This window comes from Suillus subaureus, assembly GCF_016647635.1.
Source record: "Suillus subaureus strain MN1 chromosome Unknown BJ212scaffold_45, whole genome shotgun sequence".
Lineage (NCBI taxonomy): Eukaryota > Fungi > Basidiomycota > Agaricomycetes > Boletales > Suillaceae > Suillus > Suillus subaureus.
The window spans coordinates 140,836-155,445 of record NW_024538601.1 but is presented as its reverse complement, the minus strand read 5'-3'; the positions used below and the strand labels follow the sequence as shown (position 1 = coordinate 155,445).

At 43.8% G+C, this 14,610-nt stretch overlaps 4 protein-coding genes across 4 annotated transcripts; 2 read left to right on the top strand and 2 right to left on the bottom strand.

The window, feature by feature from the left end:
• Positions 1-63: 63 nt before the first annotated feature.
• Positions 64-3,078, bottom strand: BJ212DRAFT_1449386 (uncharacterized protein; the record flags this gene model as incomplete). Its single annotated transcript, XM_041338685.1, has 9 exons — positions 64-88; positions 214-327; positions 415-525; positions 789-926; positions 982-1,204; positions 1,269-1,645; positions 1,695-1,798; positions 1,899-1,994; positions 2,899-3,078. 9 exons carry the CDS (start codon positions 3,076-3,078, stop codon positions 64-66), a joined length of 1,368 nt encoding a protein of 455 aa, XP_041187868.1.
• Positions 3,079-5,167: 2,089 nt separating this feature from the next.
• BJ212DRAFT_1210449 (uncharacterized protein) lies at positions 5,168-5,405 on the top strand (the record flags this gene model as incomplete). The annotated part of the gene is made up of 2 exons (XM_041329222.1): positions 5,168-5,238; positions 5,288-5,405. Coding segments are annotated over 2 exons (189 nt in total), but the record flags the coding sequence as incomplete, so codon positions are not given.
• A 903-nt stretch (positions 5,406-6,308) lies between these two features.
• BJ212DRAFT_1303589 (uncharacterized protein) lies at positions 6,309-6,891 on the bottom strand (the record flags this gene model as incomplete). The annotated part of the gene is made up of 3 exons (XM_041333443.1): positions 6,309-6,585; positions 6,707-6,751; positions 6,806-6,891. 3 exons carry the CDS (start codon positions 6,889-6,891, stop codon positions 6,309-6,311), a joined length of 408 nt encoding a protein of 135 aa, XP_041187866.1.
• Positions 6,892-8,233: 1,342 nt separating this feature from the next.
• BJ212DRAFT_1213435 (uncharacterized protein) lies at positions 8,234-9,522 on the top strand (the record flags this gene model as incomplete). The annotated part of the gene is made up of 4 exons (XM_041329268.1): positions 8,234-8,580; positions 8,707-8,800; positions 8,854-9,047; positions 9,213-9,522. Coding segments are annotated over 4 exons (945 nt in total), but the record flags the coding sequence as incomplete, so codon positions are not given.
• Between the last annotated feature and the right edge of the window lie 5,088 nt (positions 9,523-14,610).

The window sequence follows — 14,610 nt, the reverse complement described above, 5'->3', positions numbered from 1 at the left end:
GGAGAGTATGGATACAAAGAAGTCACTGGCCATTACTGTGGAGTATGCATCCATAGCTTGTTACTATGGCCAAGGAGTATGGATACTCCTGCCAGGGTGTGGTGATCATGAAGCTGCCTCAGATGGTGGGAGTTGAACCAGCCATGAACATTCTGATGTATAGCAATCTGATGGGCAAGAGCAGGATTAACAACCATTAGCTGATCTTCACACACCCGCAGATACTTGTCTTCATCATGTATATAGGTAACCAGGCAGCAAACCTTGACATTTAGATGACAAATCTCCTCATGTGCTCGACACATTTTGAAATAAAGATCCATTGCACTCCGAGCTGCTGGTGAAGACCAGGGCAATTGAGATACATTGGAGTGTGTGTTTCATAGCAGATCAAAGTCAGCAAGAAAGGCGTACTCGACGACCTCCTCCCACTTGAGTATCTGCCAGGGAGGGTACACCGCACTGGCAAGCTTATTGTATGTGTTGAGGGTGGATCTGATGGTGGCAGAATGTGTCTGCAAAGCCCTTGCAATGTGTTTTCATAGTTTGTAACCTTGAACCATAGATAGAATCAACCAAAACAAATCAAGCTTGACTTGAACTCACCTGTCCCTGCCCTGTTCATCTTTGCAAGTTCAAAAATACGAGCAACAACCAAACCCTCTAGACAGTCTAGTGCACGTTGATACTTCCTGTTAGCTACAAGCCTCCCCACCCTCTGCCACTCTCTGTCTTCTGAAACCCATTGAGTGATGACCTTGAGTTTGCATTCCAGTGCTTGAACCAACCTTAAATTTCTCTCATAGTCCTCAAGAGCATGACAATGTGTGGTCTTGGCTTTGCGTGTGTTTGCAAGATCTGCACTGTATGGTAGAGTATTGTGCTGAGAGGGTGTGAAGGAGTTCATTGCCACGTCAAGAGCAACACTATTTGAGGGGGTATCAGTGGCCATGAGATACATACATGAAAAGTTAAGCTCACCTGCTCGCACTGAGATTCACTAATCTCTGCCAGTATTCCATTTGAATTGTCTCTTCCTCAGGCTCTTGCATTAGATCCTTAAGGTAGGCTTTCTCGTCTTCAAGCCAGCGTTCAAAAATGCTCTCGTCCTTGATTCTGAGGTCTTGCATAACCTTCGGTAGGACAAACTTGCTGTTTTCTAGGATCTTGAGAGCTTGCTTGTAGTTTCCATGCAAGAAATTTGCTAGCCCCCAGATAATCATGTCAGTGAGTGCATCATGTATGATCACTTGAAGAGACTGACATACAAAGATTGCCATATACTTCAAACTCATTGTTATGCTCAAAGTATGAATCGATGGCCTGTTGATGATGGAACACACTAGTATACTGTAGAGCTGATGCAAGGGCATTTGACTTGGAGAACGTCCGCTCGCAAGTCTCCAAATCTTCTATCCCAAGACCCTTGATATAGGTTGTCAGTGAAAAAAGCTGACATAACCGCTTGTGCACATGTCCATGAAATGCGCCAACCAGGCATGTATGACATAATGAGCACACAAGGGGTCCAAGAGAGCTATTGTCCGGAGTAGTCCGAAACTGACAGCCAATGTCATAACCGCCACCCAAACCACCACCAAATGCATCTAGCAACTTGGCAACAATAGCTAGAGGATATTTTGCACTGTAGGAACACCTGTCAGAAACATCAAACAAAAGTACATATCACTCACAGCTCCCCACTCTGCACCATGTCTGTGATGAGCAAACAAAAGCCATGGCGGCAGACAGCAACAAAGATACCAGTTTCATCATAGATACCCCATGCTTTTTTTGTCTTTGTGTCGTCCATATTTTTCCACCAGCCTTCGCACAAGTTATCTGCCAGGCTCTAATTGATAGTTAGTTTCTATAGAAGCTCTGCATCAATCACTCACATTGTCCCCTGTAGTATGTAGGCTATCCCATGCAAACTGGTCGACAAAGTTATGAGATAGATAATGGTCACTAACAAGCAGTTGGCCAGTGGGAAGCTCAGACGATGCACCAAGAGAGTCATTGTCATTGTCAAGTGACCGTCGTAAAATTCATTTCAAGGAGTTGTTCCCATCCATGGCATATAGGATCTTGAAGCATAGCTGATGTTCACCAGTTAGTGTGTAAGTGCATGCTGGACAAGCGTGTTTGAGGCGCCAGTCAGGTGAGTTGCGTCGGAGTAATTCTGCCACAAGTGAGGCCACAACCCATCTTATCTGAAGGTATAAGTCAAGTGCAATCGAAAATTGGCGTGAGAGGTGCTGGTGGAATTCAACCTGTATATGTTTAACATAGAGAACCACAGGACTTGAGATGAGACAGTTGTACTCCATGTAAATTGCACATGGTCTTAATGAATGCTTGGATCGATAAATGAGGGCTCCTCAGGTGCGCCACATGATATAATTCAAGAGCTTCTAATGTTATGCCTGTGGCTGGTGATATTGGCGAGCAAGGCATAACACCTTGACAAACCAGTGCAGAGGCAATTGTATGGTCTGTTGATGATATTTTAAGAATGACTTTCTCAGCAACTGTTGAACAAATAATGTCAAAATCTTAAGATAAACAAACTTCGAAGTGGTAACTCACAGAATGCATCTATCACAGTCACTGGCCATTGGCCACCGTTGAAGTCAATCACCTCATCCGTCTCTTCACTGCATAGACGATCAAAAAAATTCTTGAAGCCTTTCTGTGATTTCTCAAGGCTCCATATAATGTATGCTTTGCTCATCACTTGTATTTGCTCATTAAAAGCAACATTCCTCCGCAGAACATGATCATGGTGCATGCAATTGTCAACACGTTGAACCCTGCGAGCACCATCATTATGGACTTTTCTGATGTGCATGTCAATTGCTGAGCATCTGCTAATACACACACTCACAATCTCCAGACCTTGCCCAGAACACCTCTTGCTAGGTCTCCAAACTCCCCACCAGCATTGCTGATGGGGAGTGTATCAGTACCATCCAATACATCACCAAAATTAAAATCTTCCAAGTCCTCATCAATGTTGAGTGAGAAAGTTGGGGGATCTCTGAGAGCTTCCAGAGCTTGGCGTTCAATGGCTGTCATTGCTATGAACCAGGTTAGTGTTTTGTTCTGATCTTTTTGAGCACCTGGACACTCACCTTGTAGGCAAGTCTCCTGCCATTGTTTATAGTTGGCTGCTTGCTGAACCAACACTCTGTGTTTGACCACCTTCGACACACAGTTGATGGGAAGCCCATTTTTATCTCGTGAGGAACCTATATGATGGATAGACTGCAGAGAGATGTTGGTGCAGACTTGCTGTGTTTGTCATCCTCCCAGATTATGCATAAGTTTTTTTTTTCAGACAAGCCAGGTATGGTACATACATGCTCTGGACTTTTGCTGTGACTAATCATCATTGTGATTCGCATGCATTTCCATCTATCCCCGTGTTTGATCAACCATTTCCCTAAGTTTCTCACATCTGCAATGTCATGCACTCCCTCACCGTCGGTTGTTTCCCACCATGATGATCACATCCGGGACTTACACCAGTTGCTTGAAGGTGTTAAGAACCATGCTCAAAGGAAAGAGAGACTGACTCAGAGGGGCTTGGCCTCAGCTCGTACGCTGTGCCCCTTACCCGAGTATGTGCCCTTCATTTCAGAGGAAGTCCGATGATGGTCTGACGAAGTCCAGAGGACTTCCGGAGGCTGGCTACTCTGGTGGAGAGTGTGGGAGGACTTCCGGAGGAGTGTGGGAAATGTCCGGAGGAGCATGGGAGAGTTCCGGAGGGATGCAGGAAATGCTCAGGAGAGTTCCTGCTGCAAGGTAATACTTCTACAGGAAAACAGGATGGAAGGATAGGAGGTCTGGAGGACAGGATGTCTGGAGGTCCGGAGTATGGAGGACAGGAGGTCCGGAGGTATGGAGGACAGAACGTCCGAAGGTACGGAGGGCGGAACATCCGAAGGACAGGATGCTTGGAGGTACGAGGGACAGGATGTCCAGAGGTACAGAAGACAGGAGGTCCGGAGGTCTGGAAGGAATAGGGGCTACATCAGACAAAGTCCGATGTAGAAGCAAACGGAGGTAGACTACCCTAAGGTAGAGTCAGAGGGACAGGAAGTGGACCTAAGTCCAGAAAGAGGGTAAGTGCTGGAAAGGCAAGACTCTAGCCTAGGGAAGCAATCCCTAGACTTGGGACAGAGACATAGGGGACAAATCCGAAGGTCCAGAATTCTGGCCTAGGGAATCCTTCCCTAGGCCTTATGGAAAAGGACAAGACTCAGATGGACTGAAGTCCAGAAGATGATTGGGCAGATCTAAGGTGATATTCAGACTGAGGACTCTACTGTAGTTGTACAGGGGTTATATACTAGAGGCTATCCAAGAGGATCAGTAAGCAAAGGAGTAAGGCTATGTACGAGCATGCGGAAACACATTGGTAAGTAAGACAGAACATAAGTAAATGAACTCAGAGATGAAACTAGTACAAGGATCAATCAGCAAGACGGAAACAGAGATAACCGAGAACCGGAAAGGTGGAGATGCCTAAATGGGGATAGGCCCAGGATCTCGGATGGAGGGTGGGAATAGGTCCAGAGATAGTAACAGTTAATATCCAGAGGTCCAGAGATCTGGGGATCTGGAAGGCAGGGCGGAAACAGGACTGAGATATGTGAGGTGGTGGATGTAGTCCAGAATCTGAGAGGAGGTAAAGTCCAGATGTCTTGCTGGATGGAATGTGCATAGGGTGGACAGGATAGGGGATCCAGGAATGAGTTGGATATGGGGTCCGGAAATAGGTCCGGAAAGCGTGGGAATATGATGGGATCTATGTCTGGCATATGGGATATGACAGAAGGCATGTCTATATTGGGTAGGGTCACAGGTCTATGTGATCTAACAAACAGTCACTTACTCACATTTTTGAATAGGTTCAGCTTTGGACACAGTGACCTGGAAGTGCAAGACTGTCAAAGAGACTATCACCCTTTCCAAAGCATCACATATGAACTCATCGCATGCCAATCAACCCACCCTAGTACCTGATCTATCCACTAGCTCATATCCACAAGACCCTCTGCTGTCTTCAAGCCAATCATCACACACACAATCTTCCACAAGTGCTGCACCTCCCCCACTGCCAGCTATGCAGATTCCAAAGCCCAGTGAGATCGCACTACCACATACCAGGTTGAAGCCTGAAGGGTTCTGGGTGATCATGGTCGGTCAAGAAGTCAGTATATTTTACCATTGGTAAGTGTTGTTGTACTTTCACTTATAATAGTATTGACATTCATATCAGGGCTGATGTGGCTGAATGCACCCACTTTGTTAGCAGTAACGTTCAGAAGTGGTACCCTTCATTCCAGGAGGCGCTTGAAGTATATACTGTCCAATACCATGCAGGCAAAGTGCGAGCAGTCCCAATTCCAGGTGGCACTTTCTGGCCGTCTCCATCCCCACCTTCTCCTTCTTCATCCTCTGACTCAGATGGACTGTGGTCACAGGTTGATGACTTGTTGGAGACGATGACACACTGTGAACTCTAGATAGTAGATACCTTTGTAGTAGTTCACTGTCTCAGCCATGTATACACATAGTACTTGTAAAACCTTTGTGATGGAATCTTTATTATGCTCAGTTCACAAAATGTGCAAGCTACTCTGCATGATTAAAAAATTGATGTATATATGCAACCATAACTGAATGACATTGGACTACACAAATGTGGGGTCACCTTAACTAGAGTCTGCATGTTTGTAATCGGTGATTAGACAGTGAGATGCAATCATAGTCCTTAATCTGGGCCCACTGCACCTGCTACACATTTTGATTGCTTGAATATAACAGATTCTAACCTTTAATGCGGTCAGTATGGTTTAGAATTCTATGGAAGTTCGATTTTTGGGAGATACAACAATGTGTGCTATATGTTTGCCATCATTTGCCATGTGTGCGCCATCAGTTTGCTATGCATTCCCTATCATTTCACTATGTTCCCCATTGAATTGACATGCATTCACCGTCAATTCGACATGTGTTCACTATTGTTTGGATATCTGTTTGCCATCATTTCGATATGACATTATTCAACATCTTATCATAGTTACAAGCTACCTAGTTTTACTGTTAGCTACTTTAACTTCAAAGAATTTGACCTCTGAAATAATGCAAATGAGCAAATCGTGTAGTATAATGATATCGTACTTGAGCCGCTCCCTGCAATATGGGCAACTGGTATGCACAATGTCTTGGATACTTTCAAGAAGTTCCCTCCCCTCCAAAGCATGTGCACCACACTCCTCAAGAAAAATAGTAGTCTCTCATACCCCCTTCTGTTGTGCACCTTCAAGTAGTTTCTCATATGCATCATCCCACAAATGTTCAGACTCCTGGGACCATCCCTTTTGCCAGCAGTTGGTGGTGTTCTCAATGCTTTGCAGGGTTAGCAAGTCACAGGAACACCAGAAGTCATCCTCCATAGTGAGTATAGATCCATCGTCAACCTCAGGAGTGATATTGTGAGAATCAAGACCATCAAGTGTGGGTGAACTGATCAAAGGGACATGTGTATTTGCCTCTGCAGGGGCATTTTTTTTGCTATGGGTGCAGTCAGCAACAGGAACAGATGGTAGTAAACAATGGTAATTGTACTTGGCTCGCTTCCTTACAATTATATTTAAGTACAAACTTTCAACTTGAGAGTGAACGTTAGACTGACCTCACCATCCGAATGTGTGCCTTTGCATTTTGCATGTCTTGAACTCTGAAATAGCAGGGAATCATCCCGACTTGAATTGAAAAGAAAGAAAAAACTTACCCTGGTTTTGCAAGCCAATGCTTAGTAGCTATGCGCTGCCTGTTCAGAGTAACAGGAGGACTCTGCTGATGAGGCTTAGAATGCATTTTAGATACCATATAGTATGAAGACTGAAAATCAAGACTTGGTACTAGGGGAAATGGGTGGGTCATGAGATTTTCTCTTGACTCAAACTTATAATATTATTAATGTTAATCTTGCGACTGTGTCCTTACCTTGGGATTCCCCCTCTTACATTTTAATAGAATGCGAATTAGTAAAACAAAGTTGCTGTTGGCACTCAATCGCCAATTAACCCATCCGAACATCTGTGATGAGGCCACCCCAGCAACCAACCTATCTGAACACCATTTTGGATTTGTGATGAGGTCATCCCAGCAACCAACCTATCCAAACATCATTGGCATTCAAGTTGGATTTGTGACGAGGTCATCCCAGCAACCAACCTATCCAAACATCATCGGCATTCAAGTTGGATTTGTGATGAGGTCATCAGCAACCAACCTCTCCAAACATCATTGGCATTCAAGTTGGATAGAGGTTGTGAGATTTTCGAGGTTTGACTATAATGTTAAGTTAATCTTGCAATTGTGTCCTTACCTTGGGGATTCCCCCTCATCCATTTTGTAGGATGTGAATTAGTAAAAGGAAGGTCACTGTCAACACTCGGTCGCCAATTAACCCATCCAAACACCATCAGTATTCAAGTTGGATCTGCGATGAGGTCACCCCAGCAACCAACCTATCCAAACATCATTGGCATTCAAGTTGGATTAAAGGATCACACTGAGGTCATCCCAGCAGAGATGTGTCTTATCGCCCCTGATCAACTTCCTCTAATTCGTGACCCAAAAAGTATGATAGTAAGTTGATATGACTCTAACAATTGATATTAATGACGTTTTTTATAGGGTTCATTGACCTGTCTATGTCATCGTCCTAATATGTTGGTGTGATTCTCAGGTTCCTGAGGCAAGCACTTTTTTTCTTCTAATTGTGTCCCTGCAACAACACTCCTTACCTGCACAGATGAACATGAGCTTCATTTTCTCTGAAAATGACTTCGACACCAACGGAAATTTCATCGCCAATGGAGGACCTGAATATTCCATGGGGATGTTCAATGAAAATGAAGGTATGTTGTGTATGTGTGTCTCCCACTCTTATTGATCTTCAAAAACAGGATCAAACAATGCACCCCAATTTTGGGATGGTATTGACATGGAGGACCCATCATTATATCTGATGCTGCTGACTCATGATGAGTTAGCAGCTGTCAACAATGGACCAGTCCTTCCTACTCCTTTCATTGCTGAATTTTCACCTGACACATGTGAACTCACTCCTGCCTCTCACACACTATCCCCTGCCGCTGGAGAGTCACTGGCAGAGCCCCTCCATGATGCCAATTCATCCACCTGGGCAGCACGAAACCCATCACATCCCATAATTCATTGCCGGACCACAGCAGCTCGGCTGTCAGATGCCCAGAAGGCCTCCCGGAAAATAAAGAAGGACCAGAGGACAGAAATCACGAAGTGTTTACATGATGCCATCGTCAGACACCTGCAAGAACAGAAACATGCAGTTGAGTTACTCTCGCACACTCACCATGTGACTCTGAAACATATCAATGACATGATTAGTAGTCAGACCAAGTATCACACAATGCGCAAGATTCACCTGACTAATGCCCTCATTCATGCCAAAGCCAAGGAGATGAACAGTGGTACACTAAATCCCTTTCCTTACTCTCATAGTCATACTCATGTTCTGTCACAATAAGACCAACCTATTGGCTCTCAGTATACATTGACTGAGCTGTGCGAAATGATCACTGAGGACCCCCAGATGCAAAATTTGATGAGGGATGAGAAGGCCACTTATGTGGCTGCTCTCAGTGAGCACCATGAGCAAAAGGTAAGTAATGTGCAAGCAAATAACATGGCCACTGCACGAGACATTTTGGTCACAACGGAAAGGATTGTCAAGGAGGTGAGCTCTCCAGCTGTTGCATGTATTCTACTAAACCTATTTTCACTTTGAAGCTTGATGAGTTGCGTGTTCACACAGGCACCTACAGAACTTTATTTGTCATTCGCAGTCACATCAACGACATGATCCAAAGTACAATGCATGGCACAGATAACTCAGACAACTTTTGGGAGGATGTATATGACCTTCCAATGGCTGACTTCCTCCAACAGTATGAGCAGTGGGCTTGCACACAAAATCAAAGTAAGTACTCATATCTTCACACATCCACTGTCCTTATCAAACACCTACAGATCTTATTGAGTGCGACTCATTGGAAGCCGTGCAAAAGCAAGTTCGAAAACTCATTGTCCATGGACTCAGTGAGGCTTCATAACTTGGACATGCGATACTCATCTAATGTCTTTGACAGTTGCAGTGACAGGGAAAAAGATATTGCAATGAATTACAACAACTACGACACAGCAATTGTTGAAACATATGCGGTTTGGCTTGTAGGATGGCCCGCAGATGTCAACTTCATCAGTCCCTCAAACATCAGGACTGTTGGTGAGATCCAGAAGCTTCATGATGCACTGAAGGGCCGGACATGCTACTGGACTGTTCTGATGCCCATGGAAGTCAAAGCCCACACTGCCAAACTCAATGCGCACCATTCAGCAGGGGAAGCTGTTCAGCACCCACACAAGAAATGTTTGGACGCTGGCAAGTCTCGCAAGCGCAAGACTGCGTAAACCATGGGTCACACAGACAAGGAGAGCAAACAGTCATCAAAGAAGGCCAAAAAGAATCCTTCCCAGGATCGTGAGGCTCTCAGAAGTGCGGAGTTCATTGTCTCATCTGATGAGGAAGAGGTTGAGGACCAGTAGTGTATTGTTCTTGAAAGTGGAGGAGTAGTCTAGTTTACCTATCATGCTGTTGCAATGTACCTCATTTATCATGCTTAGTGTCAAAACGCACTGTCAATATATCCCATTTAATGAGCTCATCATGTATGACGACAGGCACAAAGGTTCACATGGCAGGCGCATGGCAATGGACAGCAGGAACATTAGCACCAACATCCCACACTTACTTACCTATAGCTACTGTTATTATAAGTCACTCTTTATCCAAGAGATATTGAAGGAGGCTTGGAAGCGCTGTAAGTCTGTCATTTTAGATGTGCTAGCCCTATCTATAATCACGTCTAATTAGACGCAATACATGGGAGTCACAGGTGGTTTGCTCCCACTTGGTTGTATCCCATGTCCTAATGGAGTAATCAAATGACCTGGAGATAAGGGTCTTCCCATCCTCGGTCCAAGCCAGGCAATGCACTTGTACTGTGTGTCCTTTGAGAGATGCAACAAGCCTGCCTGTCTTTGTGTCCCAGATTTGAATTGAGCACTCATGTTTTCCAGTCCCTGAGGTTTCCTCCCATCCAGTCGCAATCAAGGACATGTCTGGTGAATAGACGACTGCCCACACAGCATTGTGTCCTGTCTTGATCAGTGCCAGTATGGTTTCTCCGCTTTCCATGCCCCATTGCCTTGCAGTCCCATCGTTAGATCCGCTCAAGACTCTCCAACCATCTCGACTCCAGCAGACAGACACCACAAGCTTTGTGTGCCCTGTCCATTTAGCAATGATCTTGCATGTGTCAATATCCCACAACCTCACTGCACCATCCTTACTCCTGCTAACCACTGTCTTCCCATCTGGAGACAATGCTATGCTCTCCACTTCACTTTCTCCGTCTCTCCAGTCTTCTCCTATCTGTTTTCTGCTCCTCAAGTTCCATACTCGCAGCAAGCCATCCAATGAACAAGTGATAATTTGCTGTCCGCCTGGCAGGTATATGACACCCCAGACATCATCAGTGTGTCCTTCAAATTTCTGGCGAGGCATCATTGCTGATGTCTTTTTTGTTTTAGTGCTGGGTGAAGCCATGCTCCAGAATTCCTACCATGGGATGCAGTGCCATCTCAGCTTTCATCAATCAATTTTCAAAATCATCACTTACAAGGAGGTCTCTCAGGAGCGATGGGCAGGCAACAGGGAATAATGGTTGTTTGGGACAAATCAGAGTTGAATACACTGCTTCCTGGTGCGTTATTGTACATGCTGTATCCTTGTGTTCATTTCATAGCTTATACAGCATAGGCTGTGCAGCTGAAGTGCCCGAGCATCTCAGGGTCATATTACATACAGCCTCTATCCACGACTACCTAGTTCTCAACCACTAGGGAAGATGAGGGGCAGTTCGCTGCGAAGCACTCTTGATGTCAGCTGCCATTGAACATGACAATGAATTGGCATCACAGTGAGTTGGATTGCCTATATGCTAGTACCTGTTATCCAATTGGCTCTAGAACATTCTCTCAAGCTCACTGCTTGGAATCATCTTCTGCCTCCAACAAGCACGCACATCAGATCAGCGACAGTTTATGAAAAAAAATGGCTAAGGAACATTCCCTCCCATGCACTTCATTCTTCTCTCCCAGCCGCATCATATTCTGCCTGGCAATCAAGATGAGGTACTGGTCACTGTGATTCTGAACAGACAGGTTCTGTTCCGCATATCAACAATTGGGTATGAGTAACGGTAGTACCTGATTACTGATTACCACCCTGCAGATGAGATGAAGGAAACATGTACTGCATTCTTGAGTTCATTTCTGCCGTCTGAGGTATGCTGTTTCATGCTGGAGATGATGTTGATTGGGGCACACTGGCACAATAAACAGGCGGATGTCATTGGACTGGAGGTCATGTTGCATTAGCCTAGAGTGTGTATGTTGAGCACAATGAGATCTTTGAATGAAGGTGTTACATACATGGAATGCCAATTTGTTGGCCTGGTCATCAGTGAACTGGTGAACAGACTATAATGTCATGGTTGACTATATATAGGTAACAATTCTATAAATCTGGTGGGGGGGTTACCTTACCTTGTGAAGGAAAGATGCATTTTTAAGTCAACCAGTCACGTTGTCTTGCCCTGGATGCACTGGTCTCTGTGTGCACTGTTCTGTAGATGAAAGATGTGCAGTCCATAATGTCATAATGATACATCAAATAGATGGGAACTGTCATAAAATAGTGATACATAAATGTGAGGAACTGTCAGTCATCCAAGCTGTAGGAGTGATGTATCAGTACAGATCCTCCCAGCAGATACTAGTACCAGCTGATACATCAGTGCAAATCCTCATTTTGTGCCCTAGCACAGCCATTGACAGGTCCGCATTTTTGGCCACCTACAACACTTAAAAATAGATTGCTCCTGGCCATCATCCCCACACTGGGAATTACCCCACAACACCAAAAACATCGCCCATTTTTGGAATCCTCACATTATTAGTTATTCCCACACCCTCCCCACCTCACTGGAGCTTCACCACCACACCACAATAGCTCCCTCTCTATAATAAGTAGTAGGTTGGTATATATGTGCATAATATAATAGACCGCTTTTTTTGTCCATTGGTGTGCTTACTGCTCCTCCAGGGCACTTTTAACATAGAGTAGGGTACAGAACACTTTCGCATTTTTGCCCCTTTGTCAGGGAAGTATTCCAGGGTGCTCAGAACATGTTTATGAGCATATATGAACATATTCCTATTGTTATTTGACCCCCTGAAGCACCCTACATCAATAGGTACAATGTATATATGGGAAAACAAAAAATAGGTTCGCATTTTTTGGTTTCTAGCTATATGAACTTGGAAAATTGTCCCCAACATCTATTTAATAGTAGGAAGAATGTATCAGGAGCTCAGGACCATAGGGAAAGATCTTGTTGTGTAGTGCATCCCTCCTCTCCTGGTGATTTACCCCCTGTGAGAATTTTTGTTGTAGGACCGGACCTTAATTGAGGCAAGGAGCCTATTTCTATGTATATTTTGAGCAGATGTATCATATAGCTAGCCCAGGAAACACATAGGATCCTTCGACAGGAACAAAAAGATAGAAAATCGCATTTTTGACATTTTTGATGTTTTTCAGTATCTTACCCTTGCATCTATGATCCAACCTGTTCAGATATCATTAGAATAGTATATATACTTACTTTTATGACAAAGATCAGCTCAAAATAGGTTGTAGGTTTGAGATACTGCATATGCTTGCTATTTCTACTGATAAAGGGCCAATACCTTCAAAACATCGAAATTTAATAATCAGAAACTTGGAGTACATTCCAAATACATTCAGTATCATATGTATAAATATACAGAACAATCCAACAAGAATTGAGTGCTGAGGAAGTGAAATAGATAAGAAATTGAGTGTGAGAAAGTTCAAAGACCCAAAGCATCGAAAATGGTCAGTTGAGCAGTAGTAGGACTTTAATACTAAGTCAACACACATTTACACTACATCCCTTCTACCCATCCTCTACCCTCAGGGCAATAGGTAGTATATGTTCCTTATGTAGTTTACTATCCATCCTACATAATTTTAATGAAATCTTCGACCTGTATCAGCTATAAATGTAACTTTGTGTCAAAAAATGACAATTGTCACTTTTCACACATATGTTCTTTTGCCTATCATTCAGTAAATCATTCATGGATCTTTCTAAAATTTTAATCATATCATGAGGGACATATATGAGAGGTATCCCAGGTCTCTGATCACTTATCACAGGCTTTGCTATCATATAGGCATCTAATCAATAGAAAGACCCCTTTACATTATATCTCACATTTCCGCCCTATATCTAGCTGATCCTTAACATGAAACACATATTTGAATGTACTACTGATTATATAGGAACATTGCTGACCGGATGTGCAAGGGTAAGATACTGAAAAACATCAAAAATGTCAAAAATGCGATTTTCTATCTTTTTGTTCCTGTCGAAGGATCCTATGTGTTTCCTGGGCTAGCTATATGATACATCTGCTCAAAATATACATAGAAATAGGCTCCTTGCCTCAATTAAGGTCCGGTCCTACAACAAAAATTCTCACAGGGGGTAAATCACCAGGAGAGGAGGGATGCACTACACAACAAGATCTTTCCCTATGGTCCTGAGCTCCTGATACATTCTTCCTACTATTAAATAGATGTTGGGGACAATTTTCCAAGTTCATATAGCTAGAAACCAAAAAATGCGAACCTATTTTTTGTTTTCCCATATATACATTGTACCTATTGATGTAGGGTGCTTCAGGGGGTCAAATAACAATAGGAATATGTTCATATATGCTCATAAACATGTTCTGAGCACCCTGGAATACTTCCCTGACAAAGGGGCAAAAATGCGAAAGTGTTCTGTACCCTACTCTATGTTAAAAGTGCCCTGGAGGAGCAGTAAGCACACCAATGGACAAAAAAAGCGGTCTATTATATTATGCACATATATACCAACCTACTACTTATTATAGAGAGGGAGCTATTGTGGTGTGGTGGTGAAGCTCCAGTGAGGTGGGGAGGGTGTGGGAATAATTGATATTGTGGAGATTCCCATAATGGTTGTAGGTGCAAAAATGCTGAAGGAGCAATCTGGGAAATTCCCATAGTAGGTGGCCAAAAATGCGACAGTTAGGGGTGTGAGATTATGATGGCACTGTCCTGACAGGATCCTCCAACTTGTGCAGGGACTGATGTATCATTGCAGTAGTAGCACCACTATGACAGACTCTCATACTTATGTATCAGTATTTTTGTGACAGTGTCATGGTTGATACATCAGAATGACAGGATGTGGTGAGGTGTGATACAAGCCAATAGATTGAATTTTGGGTCATAACAGTAAAGGCCAGACACCAGTGTCCTTGTGTCATATCCCATATGCCAGACATAGATCCCATCATATTCCC